The sequence below is a fragment of the Rhinatrema bivittatum genome, chromosome 7 (assembly GCF_901001135.1).
Source record: "Rhinatrema bivittatum chromosome 7, aRhiBiv1.1, whole genome shotgun sequence".
Taxonomy (NCBI): Eukaryota; Metazoa; Chordata; class Amphibia; order Gymnophiona; family Rhinatrematidae; genus Rhinatrema; species Rhinatrema bivittatum.
This window is the reverse complement of record NC_042621.1, coordinates 264,647,751-264,670,467: the sequence shown is the minus strand read 5'-3', so window position 1 is coordinate 264,670,467 and position 22,717 is coordinate 264,647,751. Positions and strand designations below refer to the sequence as shown.

Here is a 22,717-nt window from a genome sequence, read left to right as displayed (position 1 = left end):
CAGGCGCAACTTCACAGAAGACAAAAAGATAGGAAGTGTACAAAAAAGGTAAAGAAATCTGGGTAGGACATTTATTTTAACAATGGCTGTTCGCCCTAACCAGGAAAAATGTTCCTTATGTCACCTTTCAGGATCTCTGTTTACCACCCATATCAGTGGGACATAATTCAGGGTCAATAAGTCAACCACATTAGAGCCTATATGTACCCCCAGATATTTCAACGAGCATTTAGTCCATCTAAAGAGGAATTGTTTAAGGGTGCTCTCAGTGATCCCATCTAGATTAACATTCAGTGTATCTGACTTGTCAAAATTAACTTTCAAGCCAGAAACTGCCTTAAAAGAGCATAATTCCTTCCAAAGGGAAACGTGGTTAAGAAAGAGTAAAGAGAATATCAGCAAATAAAGATAGTGTAAACTGCAAGTCGCCCCCCTGACTCCTTTAATCTGGTTTGAGCGTCTCACTCGTAGTGAAAGGTTCCAAAAAAAAAAAGGGCAAATAATAAAGGAGATAGCGGGCAACCCTGTCTGGTGCCATGGCCTTTGTCGAAGCAGGCACCATACCCACCATTAACTTTTACCTGAGCACGGGGTGATTCATACAGTTTCTAGATCTACTTCAAAATATAAGGGCCAAACTGCATCTTCTGCAGAGTTTTGAAAAGAAAAGTTCAGTGCACCATGTCAAATGCCTTCTCCACATCGACAGATGACAGTTTGAACAAGTTCTTGGCGAACCTACCATAGTAGATCCACTATTTTATATACGTTGTCTGCTGCTGATCAATTGGGAATGAAGCCTTCCTGATCATGGTACACCAGTTGTGGTAAAATCCTATTCAAACGTTCAGCTAATACTCTAGCCAGGATTTTGAGATCCAAATTGATTAAGGATATTGGGTAGTAGGATCTCTGCCAGGTTTTGGCAATAACAGAAATACCCGCTGCATTGGAATTACTGGCAAGAGAGCCTCCCTCATGTAGATAATTAAATATGTCAGTTAAAGGGACAGCCAAGATGTGAGATAACTGCTTATAGTATTCACTAGTAAGCCCATCCACAGGTGATTTTACCCTTTTTCAGGGTCTTGATAACCTGTAAAACCTCAACAGTGCTAATCGACTTGTCTAGGTAGCTTTGTTGATCCGAAATAAGGCAAGGAAGTTGAATTGGATTAAGATATGCATCGATGTCTCTATTGTCTATAGTGATGTCCCTATTATATAGAGTGATTTAAAACTGCATAAAGCAATTACGAATTGCAGTAGATTTATTAACCATATCCCCTTGAGCTGTTTTCACTTTAGAGAGCGCTTTTAAACGCCTTGCCAGATATCTTCCAGCCTTGTTTCCCCCTTCAAAATAGGCCTGTTTAGTAAGTTAAAGTCTATGAGCCACCTTTAATTTCCAGGGATTGTAGCTTCGAACGAGCTGTGGATAATCTGTGATAAATAGATTTCGACTGGGTCCACATATGTTCTCATGATAGCTGGGAAATTTCTGCCATTAGTTGAGACTGTTTACACTCAACTTTTTTTTTTTTTTGTAGTAAGCTGCTTGTACTATTAATAGACCCCCTCACTACTGTCTTTGAATAGTCCCAGATCACCGTTTGGTGCGCAGGAGTGTGAGCAATAGCGTTTCAGAGGAGTCGCTTTTTAGCAAGCTACCATTAAGACACCCAAAAAGTTGGTCGCAATCCAAATCCTGAAATGAGACATCAAGCCATATAGGAGCATGGTCCAGCCATGTAATGGATCCTATATCCACCCCTAATACTTTATTTTGCAAGAATTTGTCAAGGAGGAAGTAATCAATACGGGAGTATGATCTGTGGGGCAAGGAATAAAAGGTGTATACCCAAATTCTAGGGCATCTGTCTCCAAATATCAACTAAACTCCAGTGAGATATCAGAGAATTAAGAACTTTTCTAGCACCATGTAGCGCTACAGAGGTGGAGAGCTGATGTGAGTTGTCTAAGGTTGGACATTTAGTAATGTTAGTCATCCCCCCCCCCCCCCCCCCCCCCCCAAATTTATGTCCCTCCGCATAAGTGAGTAGAATATCATCTATTGTGTGCACAAAGGGGCCTTGATCGTGGTCAGCAACATGACAGCTACATTACCACCCTGATTTTTAATAAAAGAATTCTGCCGCCCGGATGCATAAACTTGAAAAGCTCTTCATAGGTAAAAGAGAAATTAGAATGGCTACCCCAGCGTATTTGGCTCCCATTGTGTTAGCCGCAAAAAACTGAGGCTAGTCTCTTCCCTGAGTTTCCTGTAAAAATGCAATGAAAACTTTGAGACATGAGATCATTACATAAAAGCTGATGTTTCCTATACAAATTTAAGCCTTTAACATTAAAGGAAAATATCCTATTTGCCATTAAAGAAAACCCAAAACAGAGTTCCCCAGCCCTGAAGAGGATGCTTTAGTAAGATGCTGAAAAAGATGCGGGATGACACAGCCAAAAATGTGCAGTAGAAAGAACCACATAACGCTTCCCATAAAAATCCCATCCAGCAGATCTATCTAATCCTGGGGGACATTTGAGAGAGACCCAAGATGGAATCGCAGCCACCCCCCCCCCCCCCCCACCATTCACATAAGCCCGTGTAACAGACCATAAGATTGCAAAACATTGCTCCTTAAACCATAGCTCAGAAATGCCTGTCCAAGATCACCCGCCTCTCAGCAGGACTAATCCTAACAGGTAGAAACTTTACCAGCAGATAATAAAGAAGCCTAAAAGTTCTGTCTGCCCTGGTCAGACAGCTGAGTGAGAGTTCTCTGATTGCTTCTGCAGCCTTCTGCCTCCTTTTTCCAGCACATTGTCATTGCAGGAGAGACTCTGCCCTGGGTGCGGCCACCATTTTAGGTGCAGGAAAATTGAAAGGAACATTTGTTGTTTTAAAGACTTCCACAGCTGCTGTAGTAGTTTTCATTTGGTAAGCGACTCCTTTAACAGTAAACTGGAGTCCGAAAGGGAAGGACCATTGGTAGTGAATATTCTTGTCTCTCCATGTACGCGTCACCTTGCGTAACTCATAGCGCTTGTGAAGAGTAGAGGGAGCAAGGTCCTGGAATACTGAAATGGTATGTCCCTCTCACTGCCATTCAGACCATTTACAAGCGGCCTTATAGATAGCAGACTTTTGAGCAAAGCTGTGCAAACACAGAACAGTGCCTCTGGCCCTGTTTTCAACTCTAGGGCCCAGTGCCCTATGAGCACGCTCTAGTTTGATCTGGGGGGAGGGGTTTCAATCACGGCTTCAACCCCTGTGGTATTGAAGATGAAAGTACAAATTTTCAATATGGCTTAAATTACACTGACATGACTGCTCCTCTAATTTATGTGCAAGGACCGAGGTCTCAGTTTGTAGCAATTTCTGCTGGACCAAGAGGCAGTTGAGAGGGTCAGCATGGCCTTCAACTCGAACATCAATGTCATCGACGCGCGCACCCAAGGCCGTCAAATCTTCCCTAACCTCCGATATGGAGACCTAAAGCTCTTTCTTATACTGCTTCATATCTGCTCGAATTTCGAGAAATCAACCCCACATCTCATGTCGAGATGGCAAATCAGTAAGACCTGGAGTGGGGAGGGAGTGTGGTTCTTCTGCAACCGGGCCTTCACTGTCTTCCATAGGCGGTGCTCCACGAGCCTCGAGAGTTTCCAGGGGCTGTTTGCTGTATGAAAACTGCTTTAAATCTGCTGTCTTGCTCTTAGACGCCATTCGGGTCATATAAGCAGCTTAGTAATCGCAAAATATAATGCAAAAGCAGGCTAAAAGCAATGTAATGATGCAAAAAAAGTGGCTGGTAGGGAGGCTTCATCATCATGCATCCATCTTGCTCAGCCTCGGAAGAGCGCCCCTGCCGTCTCTTCTTCTTGGCCATTATATCAAACCATGCTTACTGATCGCTGGTGTTCTCCGTCATTAAAGATATTAATATTATATATTACCAATCTTATTGCTTCAGCCAGGAAAAGTGGCAGCAGACTCTTACAATACTGTTCTCTCTCTGCATTGCCAGTCCCATATGTATGTCAGAAGTCCTGCCTCATCCCCAGCACCACATTGACTCCTGACTGACCATGGTGTCCTTGGTCTCTTCTCTCCTCAGGAGAGGGGAGAATGAGAAATGCTCCTAATCCAATGGCTGTTTGCTGCTGCACTGCTGCTGCCTCCCTCCCCACCCTGGGAGACAGCGGCCAGTATTGTTAGTCCAGAGTCAGTTTTGAACGGATGATTTCATGTGCAAGAAAGCACTTTCAAAATGTTTGGGTCAGCCTTTGAGTTTTCAAAGTGCTTTCTTGCACATAAAACGGTCTTATTGGACCTGACCCAGAAGAGGAAGTGGTGACAGTGAAACAGGTAGTGGTGTTTTGGAGTGGGCAGCAACAGCTTGGCATTAGTGGCAATACAGTCTCTGTCCATCACTGAACCAGTTGGGAGTTTCCTGTGTTGGCCACAGTGAGGGAAATGAAGTTGTCGGCAGTGACAGGCGATTTGGAACAGGCCAGTTGTGCTCAGCTTCTGCAGTAAGACAAGCAGATGCATGCTGCAGTTTTTAACCACAGTCTTAAGCCAGTGGATGTGGGTTGGCAGCTGGTGCCAGTATGGGAGATTCAGGCTTTTTCCAGCAGCTGTTTGTCTAAATCTTATCTTTCTTTTTTCTTTTGTAACTCATTTTAATTGGTGTAAAGACATAACATCAACAAAACCATAGAAAGAAAAGCCATTCAGATAATGAACATAGTCAAGGTTCATGTTTAATTCACATGCCTTCATACAAATATATATATGTGCTCAAGTTTATTTTGTAACAGTCAAACTGCAGTCGCTGCCAAGACATCCACACCCCCATGCTTACTGCATCTACACATACACATTCACAAAGTGAACAAATAACATCAGACTATATAACGTTAAGTCTGCTCGTGAGAACCCATTTTCCCTCCACTTGACCTCTATTAGCAAACAAACACAATTTTTTTTCAAATCCTGAGAAATCAATTAATATATCTGCACCGTGGGATCTAGTGTTCCAAATGTCTTAAACTCCATTTTCATCACTCTTACCGTCAAAGAGATCCAAAGGATCAAGTCCAGTGGATTCTTATCAATTTGAGGAATAGGTAAAATTATGGAATTCTGTTTTAAATTCTTCCCTGGATAAGGCTGCCACTCCAAATGCATCTTTTGAAATCTAATCATTCTTCTTATTTGTTCAATTCAGGTTTGACCATCCTTGGTAGGCAAAATTGCCAACTGGAGAAAAAAATGGTGCACATCTAAGACCCCATTAAACTTGCATCTTTATAAAGCTGCTATTGCAATCTGCTATCAAAGTAACAGGTTTTGCTTAGAAACTAAACTTGATGAAAAATAGTCTAAGGCAGTGGTTTAAAATTTCATATCCAAGCACGAATCATAATCTGGTGAACAAATTACCTATCCCCCCCCCCCCCCCCCCAAAAAAAATATCATGGATATTGAAAGTGATTTCCTTTAAACCTTGCACAGAATGCTTTGAACCGTGTAGACTTGGAAGCAGCTGATTATCTCACCTTTTTACCTGGGAGTAAACTTTTATCTTTCAGTCTTATCATACCTATGTACGATTGTTAATACTAGTCTTGAACATGTAATTGTGCCAGCCTCTTTTAAAATGGTGAGAGTTGATTGCTTGCCCCCCAAAAATTGAAAGTTTAGAGTCTGTCATTGCAGCCCACTATAGGATTATTTCTAACTCTTTCTGAAATACTTCAAAGATTGGTTTGTTTGGACAAAACAAATGCTTTCCACCCAAGGCATTCTGGCATCTGGGCAGAGCATAGTACTGAGACTTCACTAGTGGGTATGTTAAATGAGATAAGGCTGAAAGCTGCACTTGTGATCTTTTTAAACATGAGTGCAGTATTTGGCACCATTAATTCACTTCTTTTGAAATTTTTATTCGATGTTGGACTTAAGGAGATATACTTTAAATGGTTAAAATATATGTATTTTTTAATCAAACTAAACAAAGTGGGCTGATCTTTCAACAAATGATTCAGCCGGTGATTTATGGGGTTCTCTTGTCTCTCCCCTGCCACAACCGTTTTCAACCCTGATTCAGTCGCATGGCCTGTTTTCTGTTTGCAGATGATATTCAGGTGGTAGCTTACTTTTAGACCCTTTTGAACAAGATTTAACTAAGGTGAATTGCTGAGTGAATGCCATTGCTACATGGTTGATGGAACAGAAATGTCAGCTAAAATTCACAAAAATCAGAGGCCCTCTGGATTGACAGAGGTGATTTTCTTCTGAAACGTCTTCCCTCAGTAGCAGAGATATCTTAGGGGTGATCATATTTGAAAAATGTGTTCAATTCTAGAGGGTACATCTCTAGAAGGATACAAATAAATTAGAGGCACCCCAGAAAAAAACTGCAAAAATAGTGGTCTACCCCATAAGCCTTATGAAGTAAGAGCTAAGTATGTGCTCCATAGAGGCATCTTAATACTTCAAAGCTGTAAATAAAGCATAAGAGCAAAACATTTTTAGTGGAAAAGACATTCTAGAAAAAGAGGTCATGGTATGAAACCAAAAAAGGGTAAACTGAGGAGCAGTATATGGAAATTCTTTCCACAAGAAAAGTGGGAGATACACGGAGCAGCTTCCTATTAGAAATGAATGCAGAAACATCAGATTTTACAGTAACATAAGACAGAGGTTATCTATTTGCACCGAAGTGAAGGTAAAGCCATAATTGAAGTAGAACCTTTTGTATATAGCAAGAACAGAAATGGGTAGATGAGCTTTGCAGTCTTTATCTGCTGTTAGTCTCTGTTTTTCTTTATTTGGAAAAATCCAAAGGCACAATGTATATGGTCTTGTAATATGAAAAGCTACAATATTACTGGATACTTGAGAGAAGATTAGGTCAGAACTCCTAGATAGGACTACATAAAAAGATTCCAAGCACATCTCATGTTTAAATTCAGCATCTCATTTACTAACAGGTCACAGTAAAAGGTTTGTTTGGATTTAAGTATGAGAGATTCCTGGAATTTTTTATTTTTTCTTCTATCTATATAGATACCAATCTAGAAGTTCCTGTAGCTCACGTTTCTCCTCGAGATCAAGTTCGGAGTCACGTAGCAGGTCAAGGGGGAGATCATCATCAGACTCTTGCTCCTCTTCAAGATCATCTTCGACGTCCTATAGCCGTTCACGGTCTCGTTCCTGCTCCCCTTATAGCAGACGTCATAGGAGACGTGGTAGAAGGTAAGGAGCTTTTGTCATTTAACGCTCAATGGAAGGGAGAAGGATGTTTTTTCAAACCTGTTCTTTTTATTTACTTGGGCATTGTTTTTTTGATTACTCCTCTTTTAAATTTTGTGTTGGTATTCTTAATGCATGTTACTTTGTTACTCACCCTGAACTTTGGAGGGTGCAGGTTAAAAATATTTTAAATAAACAATCTTGGTGAGACAGCAAATGTTTATGCTCAGCGTAGCAATGTCTTATGTCCTTAGTCAGAAACAAATTAAAAGGAGCAGTTGTAAAGGTTACATGCTTGTATGAAGCATGGATGCTGTTTAAAATCATTATCTTGGAAGCCCAGACTAAATATATTCCATGCATTAGAAAGGGTGGAAAGAAGACTAAAAGATTTCCAGCATGGTTAAATGAAAAGGTGGAAGAGACTATTAAAGTCAAAAGGACATCTTTCAAAAACTGGAAAATGAATCCAAATGAAGAAAATACTAAAGAACGTGAGCACTGGCAAGTTAGATGTAAAACCATAAGGCATGCCAAATGAGAATTAAAAAAGAAGCTTGCCTAAATAAAAACTTTCAAGTATATTTTAAATAAGCCTGTGACGGAGTCAGTTGGACTGCTGGATAACCAAGGGGTAAAAGAGGTGCTCAAGGAAGACAAGGCTATAGCAGAAAAACTAAATTTAATTCTTTGCTTCACTGTGGAGAATATCGGAGAAATATATATGCCAGAAACTGATAATTTGGAGAAACTGATTATGTTGTCGTTTTTAAGCTTAGTTTGTATTTTGTTTTGTTAATTATGTTTGTGATTATGTAACCCAGAGTTCTGAAAGAACTCATGAAATACTTATCACTAGTAATGTCTAAATTTAATTCAAAGCAACTGTGGTACCTGAGGACTGAAGGATGAACAATGTAACACCCATTTTTAAGAACTGTTCCAGGGATTAGGAAACTGTAAACCAGTGAGCTCGGCATCTGTACTGGGCAAAATGGTAGAAGCTACTCCAAAGAACAAAAGTACTGGCCATCTGGATAGACAAATTAATGGGTCAGAGTTAACATAGATATAGCAAAGAGAATATTTAAAATAAACAATCTTGGTGAGACATCTGATAGAATTTTTTTGAAGGGGTTATTTATTGGTAATAGGTGCCTTGGGATTTACTTGTTTCACTGTTCATCAGATGTTTTGAATATACATTTATTCTCTGGTTATTGGAGACCTTAGGGAGATTGTTAGATCTCAGAAAATTAGTGTATCATGGGATAAGAGACAATGTCCTATTTTGGATTTCTAACAGGCTAAAAAATAGGAAGCAAATTAAGACTGGTTGGTTGTTTCTCTCAGTGGAGAAACATAAATAGTGGCGTGCCCCAGGGATCTGTAGTGGAACTGGTGCTTTTTAATATGTTTATAAATGATCTGTAAAGAATGATAGGTGAGGTGATCAGATTTGCAGATGACACAAGTATTTAGGGTTGTAAATCACAAGCCAATTGTGAGGGATTGAGTGTCTAAATGGCAGATGAAATTTAATGTGGACAAGTGTAAAGTGTTACATATAGGGAAGAATAATCCAAACTATAGTTAGACGATGCTGGGCTCTGTATTTAGGAATCACCACCCAGGAGAAAGATCTTAGACACTGTAGACAATACTTTGAAATCCTCGGTTCTGTATGCGGCAGCAGTCAGAAAAGCAAATAGAATGTTAGGTATTGCAAGGAAAGGAATGGAAAATAAACTGGAAGATAAAATATCTGTATTGATTTATAGTGTGACCACGCCTCAAGTATTGTGTGCAGTTCTGGTCACCCCATTTCAGAAAAGATATAGCGGAACTAGAAAAAGTACAGAGAAAGGCAACCAACCATCAGCTCGACTCATCACTGGCAGGCACCTGGAGTGAACTGAGCAACCACTCAAGGATCATTGGTGCTTGCCTCTGTGCCCTGAATGCCCCAGCACCAGAGGCTCTACAGTGCCTTCTCCAAAGATCTTTTTATCCAGCTCTTCCTCGAAAATCGCTGATACCAGCACTGACTGGGAAGCAGGAGGCATGATCATGATCGCATCCTCTTCGTAACAGAGAGGTGGATCAGTGGCAGACACCATGTGAAGACTGTCACAATTCCCAGCACGTCTAGAGGATGAGCTGTCCTTGCTGTGGGACTGCTTAGGGGAGTTCTCGGCATGTGCCGAACCATCCCCACTCCTGGCATCACACATCAATGGAGACTGATGTATCTTTGACTTCTCTTGATGCCCAGCATGAGATGATCTTTGTCAGTTGAAGAGACAGAATCTGATGCCAACTTCAAACAGGAAGAGTCAGACCTGTACCCTGGTTCCCTGTTGGCTGACAGCATTAAGGGAACTGATGGTCCATCCGGCGCTCCCCGCCCCCCGCCAAGGATACTCTTTCCATTGGTACAGCTACAAGGTCGACATTGATGCCTCCTATACTGATCCTGCTGGATCGGTCTTCTGGTGTCCAAAGAGTTTATCCATGAGCTCCAAACAGGACCGGAGACCTTTTGGGGAGGAAAGTTTTTTATCAGGTATTATGTTGACCCCCCCACCATAGCTTTCTACCAGCTCTTTATGTGGGATGTGCTGAAGCAAGCGCAAGGGGTGGCTGAGCAGCTTCCTCAAAAGCAGCAAGACACCCTCCAGTCACTGGTGGACAAAGAGCTGGCATGTAGAAAATGCATGATCCATTTGCCCTTCAAAGTTTTCTAAATGGCATTGAGTATCTGCTGTAGGGATAGGGGCACACATTTGCCTGGCTAAGAGCCCTAGATCTCTGTTCAGAAGTGCAAGATAGAATCATCAGTGCGCTGTGTCTAGGAGAGAATCTTTTCAGAAATGGGGGCAAGAATGCAGTAGCACAGATCCATGTTCACTGTGCAACGCTTCAGCAGCTCTCCATGGGCACTCCCAAACTGGCATCTTCCTCCTCTTGGAGATATTAGAGGACAAGGTACAGGAGGCATTTCTTCCTCCTGAATAGGTGCTATCCTCCTTCCCCCTTGGTACTGCCTGTAGCAGACCTATTGTGTCCAACACCTGGGATGGGGTTTTGACTAGATTGCAGAGAACATAACCAGACTCACAGTACCCATGCCAGAGGACCTTCAGGGAGAGGCTGTGGTTTTACATAAACTGGTGGCCCAATGTAGCCTTGGATTTGTAGGTCCTCAGCATCATCAAGAGGGTACAGATTAAAACTTAGTATCTCCACCAAATCAGCCCCCAAATCTCATTTGTGAGTCAGTCCTTGCATTAGGAGCTACTTTTTGTGGAGCTCTTGTTCTTGAATGCCAGGTCGGTCAAGTCTGTTCATGAGGACAAAGAGGGCATGGATTCTACACCAAGTATTTCCAGATTGCAAAGAGAACAGGACTCCTCCATCCCATCCTAGACCTGAAGGCCATGAACAAATTCATCAAAAGAGAAAAGTTCATGGTTTCCTGGGAACCTTAATTTCTTTTCTTGAAAGAAGGGATTGGCTATTTTCTCTCTGTCTCAAGGATGGTTATACTCGGAGATTTTCCACAGCCATAAGAAATATCTCAGATTCCTTTGGGAGACCATCACCTCCAGTATCACGTTCTGCCGTTTGGGCTAGTCTCTGCCCCACATGTCTTTATGAAATGCCTGGCCATAGTGGTGGTGCACTTATGCAAACTGGGGGTGCATGTCTATCCAATCTAGATTGGCTCATCAAGAACCATCTAAGACAGGAGCCAAGAAACTGATGTGCCAAGATAGAGTGGATTACGAAATGGTTGGTTGACAGGAAACAGTGTGAAATAAGTGGAACCTATTCTGAAGAGAAAACAGTGTTAAGTGGCATGTCATGAGGATCAGCTTTGGGACTGGTTCTCTCAATATCTTCGTGAGCAACATTGTGAAAGGGATAGAAGGTAAAGTTTGTCTTTTTTTTTTTCTGGATGAAACCAAGATCTGCACTAGAGTGGACATGCCTGAAGGAGTAAAAAGAATGAAAAGTGATTTAAGAAAGCTGCAAGAGTGGTTGAAGATTTGACAGCTGGGATTCAGTGCCAAGAAGTGCAGAGTCGAGCATCTGGGGTGCACAATCCAAAAGCGCTGTGTGCGATGGGTGAAAGACTAATGTGTACAGACTGGGAGAGGGACCTTGGAGTGTCTGGCAGTCTGAAGGCAGTGAAGCAATGTGACAAGGCGATAGCTAAAGCCAGAAGGATACTGGGCTGTGTAGAGAGGAATAACCAGTAAGAAACAGGAGGTGAAAATGCCCTTGTACAAATCCTTGGTGAAGCCTCACCTGGAGTACTGGGTTCTGTTCTGGAGACCATATCTCAAAAAGGATAGAGAGAGAATGGAGGCAGTCCAGGGAGAGGTGACCAAAATGATGTGGGATCTGTATCTGAAGACTTATTAGGAGAGTCTGAGACTTTTTCTTTTGACACAAATAAGCTGGGAATCACTATTACCAGACAGACTATTCTAATTGGCTAGCAGATTGTATCTTTCTGTTTTGCCCAGCAAGCCTGAGTATTTTGGGTCATGAGGCTCGCTTTGTTTGAACCATGGCAGCCTCTGTAGCTCACCTGCGATCGGTCCCCATGGAAGAGATCTACAAGGCTGTGATGTGGAGTTTTCTTCACTCATTCACATTGTATTGTTTGGACAGAGATGGCTGATGTGATTAGTAGGTTTGGTGAATCTGTCTTTTGGGATTTGTTTGAGATATAGTACCCAATTCTTTTCCCTCCTAGGGCCCTTCTTTTGGTTCTATCCTGCCTCTCATAGCTTAAAAAATAAAGGCTTATTGCCAACAAAAAACATTGTTCCATCCCCCTTGTAGCTAGGGATTCCTCATGTGTGAGTACTGTCCTCAGAGAAAGCAGAGTTGCTTACCTGTAACAAGTGTTCTCTGAGGACAGCAGGATGGCAGTGAGGTGCAGTCAAAGTTCTAGAAACTTTGATATTTTTCCCTGCCGGGTTCTGTTGGATGATGGCACCCATCTATGAGGACTGACATCTTGCTGTCCTCAAAACATCTGTTTCAGGTAAGCAATTCTGCTTTATTTCCAACAAAAAAAACCCTGTTCATTAAGCTCAGAGTTAAAATTGATAGAGAGCACCTGCAAAACTTAGACTATATTTTCTACGTAACATATCCCTTTATCAGCCTGAGAAGATATTCTGATAAAATACCTGGATTAGTATCTCTCAGTTTTAGAATTTTATTTAATGTGAATAATCTGGAATACTGCTAACCAGTGGACAACCTAAACTGCATTTACTGACATTGGCAAAGTGTTTCATAATTTTCATCCAGTCTTTGCATAAAAAATATTCTTTTCTGTATAGTCTTGAACTTCCTTCCTTTTAATGATAATTGGTGACCCCTTATTTCATTTACAGAAATTAAAATGTTTTTAGTACTCCAGCTCTTCAATATTATTCCATTTTTGGCACTATGTCCATTTGTTTGCTAAAAGAAGACCTTGTACAATGAGTGTTTTCACTATATATAATTCATTTGGTGTTTCCTCATACCTACCGTCCTTTGCATCCAATGTTGAACCCTCCTCTTCAACTCGTGGTACAGTGTGACATTGTTCAGAAGCTGGCGTTGCTAGCCCTGATGGGTCCATCCCTAGCATTTGACTTGCTCCCGTAGTATGCTGCAGCCTGTTTATGGATGCACATGAAACTTTCCAGATGCCCCCTCAAGAAATATTTCAATGCTTTTACTGACATGTAGTGTGATTTTTATTCAATTTTGCTTTGACAGATACAGTTTTTATGACTCGCGCGACAGCTACCAAAGACAGAAACTCTATCACAAGGAACTTGCAATAGTAAGTAAAGTTTCGAACCATCCAATATATACTTACTCAGTAGAGGCATTCTTTCAGTTAAGGCTGGTCCTGAGTCTTGGCTACAGGCATTGTGGACACTGTAACCTCTCAAGTCTGGGGATTTGGGTGCATAGTAGAGATGACTGCTGCTTTTGGGGGTAATATCTGATTAGCTGAGCAGCACTAAAAGGGTTTGGTCTTGGAGGATTTGCTTTCCACACTCCATTAAAGAAATCCATATTGCTCAGGCAGTCATGGGAATGGGCAAGGGCATGAATTCTGGTTCTAGTGTCCCAATTGATTGATCTCCCTAAGAAGAGGAAGACCCGTCCATGCAGGCGGTGGGATAAAACCAGGGCTGGCTCAGCTTGCCCTGAAAATATGGAGCCAGTTGGCAACCTTAAGTGTCAGCGCCTGGCAGAAGAGAGAAATCCAGTCTGATGCGCCTGTTTCTCCCCTGCAGTTCAAATAGCCGATTGTAAATTGAATTGGTGTTTGGGTGGTTAGGTGACTGCCTGTGTGTGTGAGAGCCAAGGTTAGTGGGTGAGTGAGAGTCTGTATTTGTGAGAGAGAGCAGATAAAATATTTTACACCTCCCCCTCTCCCAATCCACAAAGTGGCTGGAAATTGAAACATCCCAGCTATGAAGGGCTGGAGATTTTTAAAATCCTTATTTGTTTAATTATTGGACTTTATTTGTCTTCTGTTTTCCAAAAATACCAATTTAATATTTCAAATTTTATAAACATTTTTATAAACTTTTAGTTATTGGATGTTCTGTTCATCAGTTTTTATTTATTTTTAGTAGTATGGTTTTCCTTTTATGATTGATGTTTCTGTTTATTTTGTCTGTTGGTCTCTTATTTTGCCTTTGGTAAGGGTCTGTGTTCTGATGTGTGATTGAGCAAGGGATTCTGATAGTGTATAGCTTCTGTGTAGGGATCTATAACAGTCTGTCTTGTTCTGTTTTCATTAGGAGGTGTATTGGTCTTCTAAGGCCTGATGTAATATTTGTAAAGCTGCTCTTTTCTGGGTAGGGTTGTTGCTGTTTGAGTCCTGCTGATATGGCAGATTTGTCTCTTGGGGTAAACTCTATTCTTGGCAGGCTGTGATAGCTTTTATTGAAACTATGTAAATATCCAAAAATACTGTATGTGAGTTATTGAGACAATATAGGACCCATCTTTAGATGTGAATGTATCTGATCTGACATCTGAAGAAGGGACTTAGTAGTTTTAAAAGCTTTTGTACAATGTTTTTAGGTGCCTGTATTTTTTTTATTTTACAGATATTTTAGGCAGCCTGGCTTGTTTTGTTTTCTAAATACGAATATATTGGTGTGTTAGAGCCTGGTATAATATTTGTAGTATTGTCTTTTTGTTGATAGGGTGGAGTTTGAGTGCTGGCATTTAGTGCTGTTTTTGGTATGGGAGGTTTACTATATTGTAACTATTTATTCATGGCTTTCTGAGGGCCAAGTCCACACCCATTACATACTAAAACTGGCCTAATGCCATATGAGTTCCATGTGTCTCTTCTCTAGGGGTGAGGGGGTTGAGGGAGCGAGACTTCTCTAGGTTGGTGTTGCATGTTACACTGGCTTTCTGTGCACTGTAAAATTATAGTTGTACCTTTTACAACATAGGAAATAGCAATATACTGGCATATTCTCCTGCTAGTTATAGGCCAATTTCTAATTTGCCCATCTTTATGAAGGTGTTAGTTTTTAAAAACCACTTTCTCATATTTTGCATCAATGTCTGTGACTTTCATTCAAGACACAGTACTGAGACTCTTTTTTGCTCTCTGTTTTGGATGTTGCACTTTGGGAACTGGACAATGGTGGTGCAATATTGGTGGTATTTTTAAACATATCAGCTGTCTTTGATGCCATTAGTCACTCCATATTTAAGACGTTGGTTGATATAGGATTGAGTTGGGAGTGCTCTTGTTTGGTTTAAGTCCTATTTTCCTAGCGTGTAGCAGATGGACTCAGGACCAATGGGTATAGTGTACTCCTGATAGCAGTTGGAGATGGATCAGATTTCAGTCTGACGTCAGCTCTAGTACATATACCCCTGCAGGAAGTGCAGCTCTTCAGTATTTTCTGTCTCCATAGCAGTTCAGGACTCTATGCACGCTAGCACACCGTTAGAGTAATTTACCAAAGATACCCAAAACAAGAAGAAATCTTACCTCTACAGGCAATCCATGGTTTACTATAAATTCCTGGAGTTCCTTAGGGTTCTGTTTTATCTCCAACTTTAATGTCTTTGTCCATTACGTTCCATTATTGAAATGTACCATGTTATCAAGATTTCCTAGTGTGTAGCCAGATGGACTCAGGACCAATGGGTTATATGCTCCCCTGCTAGCAGATGGAGACTGAGTCAGGTTTCAAAGCTGACGTCACCTCAGATATACCCCTGCAGTGACATCAGCCATTCAGTATCTCTCCATCTCCTAGCAGATGTGGTCATGCCTTCCCTATCAGGATTGCAGTACTCTTTAGAAGAGGAAATGTTACCTTTAAATTGGAGAGCCCCACTCTAAACTCTAAGACTGGCTGTATGGTTTTCAAGATCCATTTCAGATAGTTATAATTTTTCAATAATTGGGACTAAAATATCTTTTATGGACTCTGCGGAATTTAGGATTATATTTTGATTCATGCTTTATCGTTTAGATCACAGATTAGGCCGATGCAATATTGCATGATCAGGCTAGTGCATCCATAACTCCTGATGCAATAAAGAGATCAGCATGTAGCTAATATTGCTAATCACATGTATATGCCTTGTTGAGGCTATTAGCTAGTACCCACAATGTAAAAAAAGATTGTGCACCCAACGAGCACATTTTAACCCTCAAAAATTAACACCAGCCTGGAGCTGGTTATAAGTCTTGAGACACCCCAAAACTGAACACAAAAGCAGAAAATACTGCTTTTCTGTGGTTCCTCTGACTTAATATAGTTGTGATATTAAGTCAGAGGAACCACAGAAAGCAGCAACATAAAAAAAAGACTTCTCAGAGGCCAGGTTAGGAAAATGGATGTTAAATTTTACGAGCATTTGTTATCCTAACCTGCACACAGCCACGTCTCCTGGTGCCTGAGGCCGAGGAGGCACTAGGGGCCATACAGGTTCCCCTAGCGCCTTCTTTTTAACGCTGCAGCTCATTAATCTACTGCATCATGCACCCGGGAGAAGTGAATGGGGACACACATTAGGAAAGTGGGTGCTCAATAATGAGCGCTTGTTTTTTGTGCGCTGATGCATCGGCTTGTAGGTTAGTATTTAAAATCGGGGGTTTTTAAGTAAAAGAAATTGAGACATATCAACTATATAATGAAGATTTTCGAACAGTTCAAACACTTTTGTTAAAATCTTTGGATTATTGCAATTCCCTGTAAGTGGGACTCTAAAAATCTGACATTAGGGTAACGACAGTATTACGGAATTCAGCTGCAAGACTTGCTTTAGGGTGTTTGCCATGGGATCAGGTGACTTTTACTCAGGGACGTACGTTGGCTACCAGTAATGTAAAGAATAAAATTTAAAATCTTAGTGCAGGTACATGAATTGGACAATGCCAATGCAGCTTTTATATCTGTCTGATTTGTTTGGTAGATGTACCCCCTTAGGAAGTTGGTGCAATGGGGAAATAAATTGCTTCGTAATACTTTCTATGAAATGGCCATGTCTACATGAGACCCGAAACAGCTTTTTTAAGTTATTGGTGCCGCTTTATGGAAGGCTGTGCCTGGGGGACTTAGGTTCCATATCGCAAAGTTTCCTTATCCAGGTTTATAATGTTATAATGTATTTTTCTCCACCTGTTTATATGTAAACCGATGTGATGTTCTTCGAACATCGGTATAAAAAAAGCTTCAAATAAATACATAAAAGCAGTTAGGAAGAGTTAGAGGGGAACCTCCAACCCCAATAGCCAGTGTTCCTACTCAGTCCACTATTGGAGATTTTTTTACGCGGTTTGGTGCAGAGACTCCGGGTGTGTATCCAGGCGTTGGGGTAGGTGGAGAGCAAACACAAACACCACTGGAATTTAACATCTCGTTAAGCCCCGGGGAACCTGACTCCTCTACCCCCCAGTCTCTCACCACCACCAAATTTGGTTGAGGACAACCAACCCACTGGGTCAAAGGAAGTCAGCCCTATTGGAGGAATTATGGAGGAAGGAGTGAGTAGACATTTAAGTCTGGGGAACACTAAAATAAATGGTGTACCCTCGACATCAACACCTGAGGGGAGTGGAGGGGGGGCAGAGGCCTCCGATGTGAGAAGTAAAATCTGTCCTCAAGGATTGGTGAATATTTTGGACAATTCCAGTCTGTCTCAGACACAACCTGTTACTTTAGAAACTATTTGGACTACCCTAACAGATTTGAAGACCATTATTCTAAATTTAAATGCAACTATTATAGGTACGCAAAATCAGATTTCAAAAATTGAACCAGCAGTTGTTAAACATGAAGAGAAATTGGTTAACTTAGAAAACAGGCTTATTCAAGTTGAAAAAATTCAGACAGGCCTGATCCAAGGTGATATGTTAAATAACAGAAAAATAGAAATGATTGAAAATCAAATAAGATATAATAACATAAGACTATTAAACTTCCCTAACGTAAAATTAATATCTCCCTTTGAGCAATTTAAGAATTTTATGAAGGAAAATTTGAAATTAACAGAGGGAGAGATACCAAAGCTTGAGAAAATATATTTTATAGCAATGGGAAGAAAAAGAAATGAGAACAGTCCACAGAATATACAACAGATACCATTAAGTAATTTAACAACTTTTTTGGAACAGTCTATGTCCGAGCAAGTTGAATTTAGAGGCACCTTGTGTGTCAAGTTTCTGAAGAGTACAGATAGAGACAAGATACTTAAGTTGTGTTTAAAAAATAGAGAATGTTATTTCTTGGTCAAAAGATATCACTAGGACAGCCCAAGTTCGTAGAAAAAATTTTCTTCAAATGGTTCAGGAAGTAAAGGCATTAGGAGCCCTGTGTACTATATACTACCCATGTAAATGTGTGGTGAAATAGCAACAGGAAAGGTTTGTGTTTTTAGAACCAAGTGAGTTGAGAAGTTTTCTTGATGCAAGATTACCTGTCACTAAATCCTAGTTTAAGGTATGTTAGTGTAATGCACCATTATTACCGTTTTAGTTATTTCTATGACATTGCTCAGAAAGTAACCAACCAGTCTCTTTTTTCTTTATAACAGGGTATTTCCTAATATATGAAAATTGTTTTCAAATTTTGAAAATTCCTGTACCTTTTGTTTAGACAAGCGGATATTGCTGTCAGCATTGTTTGTAATGATTAATAATAATAAAAAAAAAAAAAGCAGTTAAACACACTTATTTCAGGATGCATGTGCCTAGTTTTAAGTCTAAGGTGGAAAGGATGGCCATGGGTATACAGAATTGTTTTATTTATTTATTTGTTTTTATATACTGATATTCACCCGAGAGTATCACATCGGGTTTACATGATATTTAGTGAGAGAGTGTGATTACAGGTCATACTATCTTTACATTGAGGCATTACAAAACTACAGCGAAGTTTTGTGAGTTCTTATAGTTTTTATTTTATTTATCTGTATTTTACTGTTTTATATATTGTATTGTACTCCCCTGGGCAGAGTTTGGTTTGCTACGAACAGAATAAAACTCTTTTAATAAAATAGAATACAGAGTTCTTTGCTTACAGCTTTCATGGCTTTCTCTTTTCAGGAGGAAAGGCGTGTTGTCTATATTGGCAAGATCCACAGTAGGATGACAAGATCTGAACTGAAGCATAGATTTTCAGTATTTGGCGATGTGGAAGATTGTACTATTCACTTCAGGGAAAAGGGGTAGGGCTTTCATGATTTTAAACTTTTGCAGATAAAATAGAAGTTTTTACCATTTCTAATCTGAGTCCTGGTTTGCATTTGGGATAGAAAATTAGGTAATCTGAACAATCAAAAGTGCAAATCAGAAATTCGATTACATGAAGCAAAAAGGTTTGCTTTTGCCCTGCTCTCTGATGTCAGCTGAAAAACCAGAACTGTGTAATCCCAAGTTGTTTCTGAAATTAAATTCCTCTTCTCTTAGATGTGTCCAGTATCACCTCTGTTTAATACATGACAATGAACAGTTAACTCTAGTCAGTCATTTCCTTAATATTTTCATGGATAGGGGTGGCTTGAGAGGGGCATCTAAAATGTTTTATTTTTGTCAGTGACAACTATGGATTTGTAACGTACCGCTACACTGAAGAAGCTTTTACTGCTCTTGAGAACGGTCACAAACTCCAGCACCCGGGTGAACTGCCTTTTGACCTCTGTTTCGGTGGCCGCAGACAGTTCTGCAGAAGTAACTATACAGATCTAGGTGAGGTGATTGGCTTTACAGTTTCCACTTTGGCTACAAGATATCAAATTTAATACTGTAATAATGAATGATCTTGTTCTCTTCTTTGAACAGCAATGGTTTGATTTTTGTGTGTTTGGCAGAATGAGGTGGTGGAAGAACAAATGTTTAAGGTTCATTGATTTGCAGAAGATGGATAATTATCTTGTTCAAGGGACAGGAGGTGGAGCTGCAGCAGTAGAATCTTACTTTTTTTCTTCATGGCCTTAAAATTCAAGAGTTAAGATTCCTGAGTGCAACCTGCCTGTTGTAGTGGTAGCATATTTATTGTTGTGGAGGTTGCTTATTATGTAAGAATCACATTTATTTTGGTTGAATTCCAAGTCTGGGGGCTCAAGAATCATTTTATGCACTAAATTTCAGTGTCAGTAACTGTAATTCTTTTCTATCCCTGTGGCGCCAGTAGTAGAGGTATCTCTAGTATTCCAATAAGGGACAAGTTATGTGTTTTGAATTGTGATATTAAGCGTAGGAGATTGGGAATTTTATGATTAGTAGAGCTGGTGTTCATATAGGATAAGGAAAGCATTGGCAAAATGTGTTTTGTTGATATTTGTCTGCTGCTGTGTTCCTAGTTTTTATGCTTCAGTTTTGAAGTCAGAATGTTTTTCCTGATATGGTCAGAAGAATGTTGAGAAGAGAAGCAGCAGCCACCACCTAACCTTAGCCATGCGTTGTTGGGTCACAGGATTCCTTAGTGCCTGATGCAAAAAGATTAATGTACTGTGTATTTCTCTACCATTTTTTTTTCCAGATTCTAATAAAGATGATTTTGACCCAGTTTGTATGAAGAGCAAGTTTGATTCTCTCGACTTTGATACTTTACTAAAACAAGCACAGAAGAGTCATCGGAGGTAATATTCAGTAAAAGAAGCAATCCTCTCCAGAATAAGAAATGAAATAAAGTATATATATATATACATACTTGGATGCATTTACCTCTGAGGAAACACTGGAGCTGCCTTTCCACTAAACTGAAAACAAAGCAGCAGCATGAAGCTGCTCTGCTCAAGAATGAAATTCAGTTTTATAAGTAAAATATAAACATAAAATAAGATGTGTAAAAAACATAAATTGGAGACTTTTAAAATGAAGAGTGTGTTGTTTTATTTTATTATTATTTTGCCTGGTAGCTCCCTTGGATATGCAACAGAGACGGCCTCTACTGAGGCTACCGTGCTATTAAATTTCATGAGTTTTCCCTTGCCTTTAAGCCTCCTTTCTTCTCTAGCCCAGCCATCTCTGTAACAGTTCTTGGGCAGGGGCCACAGACTGCAGCTCCCTCAAGAACCCAGTATGTGGTCACCTTGGATTTGGCTAATAGGTGTCACTCTTGCATTGTAGCCGTAGTTTGCTCTTAGCTGGGACTGCATCATCCCCAGTGACCCAAGAAGCAGGAACTGGGTTCAGGAATCAAACCTGGGGGTCTCCTGCATGACAGTGCTGCTGCTAAGCCAGCAGGCAGGTCCTGAAAATTGTTTTTATAACGTTAAACAGATTTTTAATTTGCATTTTGAAACAAAAGTAATCATGAGCTCTTTACAGCAAAGAATACTGTAAGTTAAATCACTATGCAGATTAAAAATGAAATGACACATGACTTTGCTGTACTTTGTTTCATTTATTTATTTAAAATATTTATATGCTACTCAATAACTAAAGTTCTGAATGGCTTACAGAAATAAAACCAAATCACACAAAACAATCAAAACAAGGCAAATGCATAGTATTGCTCATTTGAGTCTATCTCAATCATCATTAGTAAATGCAAGCTGAAAAAGGAAAGTCTTCAGCATTTTCCTGAAAGTTGTTGAACAAGAGGTGAACTGTAGAAGTTCTGGCAATTCCATAATTCAGGGGCGACCACTGGAAACTACCTCTCGAGTCTCTGAGAAGAACAAAGCGTACCAATGGTATGTCCAACAAATCTCTCTGGGAAGACCTCAGGGCTCTTGATGGATTATGTATCTTTTGGATAAAAGGAGGACTAGGGGCACTCCATGAAGTTAGCATGTAGCACATTTAAAACTAATTGGAGAAAGCTCTTTTTCACTCAACACACAATTAAATTCTGGAATTTGTTGCCAGGGGATGTGATTAGTGCAGTTAGTGTAGCTGGGTTTAAAAAAGGTTTTGATAAGTTCTTGGAGGAGAAGTCCATTACCTGCTATTGAAACATAGAAATGACAGCAGAAGAAGACCAAATGGCCCATCCAGTCTGCCCAGCAAGCTTTTGCACTTTTTTTTTCATACTTAGCTATTACTCTTGGTCCTTATAAGTAACTTTTTGGTTCTATTTCCCTTCTACCCCCGCAATCAATATTTATAGCAGTGCTGGTGCTGCATCTAAGTGAAGTATCTTGCTAATTGTTTACGGGTAGTAAACACCGTAATAAGCAAGCTACTCTCACGCTTGTTTACCCAGCCTGTGCAATTCAGTCCTTATTGGTTGTTGTCTGAATATAAATCCTCTTTTCTTCATCCCCCCTGCTGCTGAAGCAGTGAGATGTGCTGGATATGTATTCCAAGTGAAGTATTGGGCTTAATTGATTCTGGGTAGTAACCGCCGTAACAAGCAAGCTACTCCCCTGCTTTTTTGTGGATGCAAATCCTTTTTTCCACATTTCCTCTTGCTGTTGAAGCATAGAGCAATGTTTGTCGTATTAACCGTGTGTGTTTATTGAATAAGGATATTAATCTCCAGGTAGTAGCCATCATTCCCGCAAGCCACCCCCATGCCTCTTCTCTTCATTCACATCCTCTAGACTTTATGGATCCACAGTGTTAATCCCATGCTCCTTTGAAATCCTTCACAGTTTTGGTCTTCACCACTTTCTCCGGAAGGGTGTTCCAGGCATGCACCACCCTCTCTGTGAAGAAATACTTCCTGACATTGGTCTGAGTCTTCCTCCCTGGAGCTTCAAATCATTGACCCCTGGTTCTGCTGATTTTTTTTTCTGACTGAAAAGGTTTGGCTTAGACAATAGCCACTGCTATTACTAGCATCAGTAGCATGGGATAGACTTAGTTTTTGGGTACTTACCAGGTTCTTATAGCCTGGATTGGCCAGTATTGGAAACTATTGGAAGCTGGGCTTGATGGACCCTTGGTCTGACTCAGTATGGCATGTTCTT

The 22,717-nt window shown here is 40.3% G+C and overlaps 1 protein-coding gene across 3 annotated transcripts in view; it reads left to right on the top strand.

Annotated features, from left to right (window-relative positions):
• PPRC1 (PPARG related coactivator 1) overlaps nucleotides 1–21,183 on the top strand; it is a 139,015-nt gene extending 117,832 nt beyond the window's left edge. For all 3 annotated transcript variants that reach the window (XM_029610180.1, XM_029610179.1, XM_029610178.1), the window contains 5 exons: nucleotides 7,094–7,282; nucleotides 13,073–13,139; nucleotides 18,903–19,024; nucleotides 19,393–19,544; nucleotides 20,338–21,183. In XM_029610180.1, the coding sequence (XP_029466040.1) occupies nucleotides 7,094–7,282; nucleotides 13,073–13,139; nucleotides 18,903–19,024; nucleotides 19,393–19,544; nucleotides 20,338–20,441 (634 nt within the window). In that variant the 3' untranslated portion in view covers nucleotides 20,442–21,183. The remainder of the gene's footprint in view (nucleotides 1–7,093; nucleotides 7,283–13,072; nucleotides 13,140–18,902; nucleotides 19,025–19,392; nucleotides 19,545–20,337) is intronic.
• The last annotated feature ends 1,534 nt before the right edge of the window (nucleotides 21,184–22,717 follow it).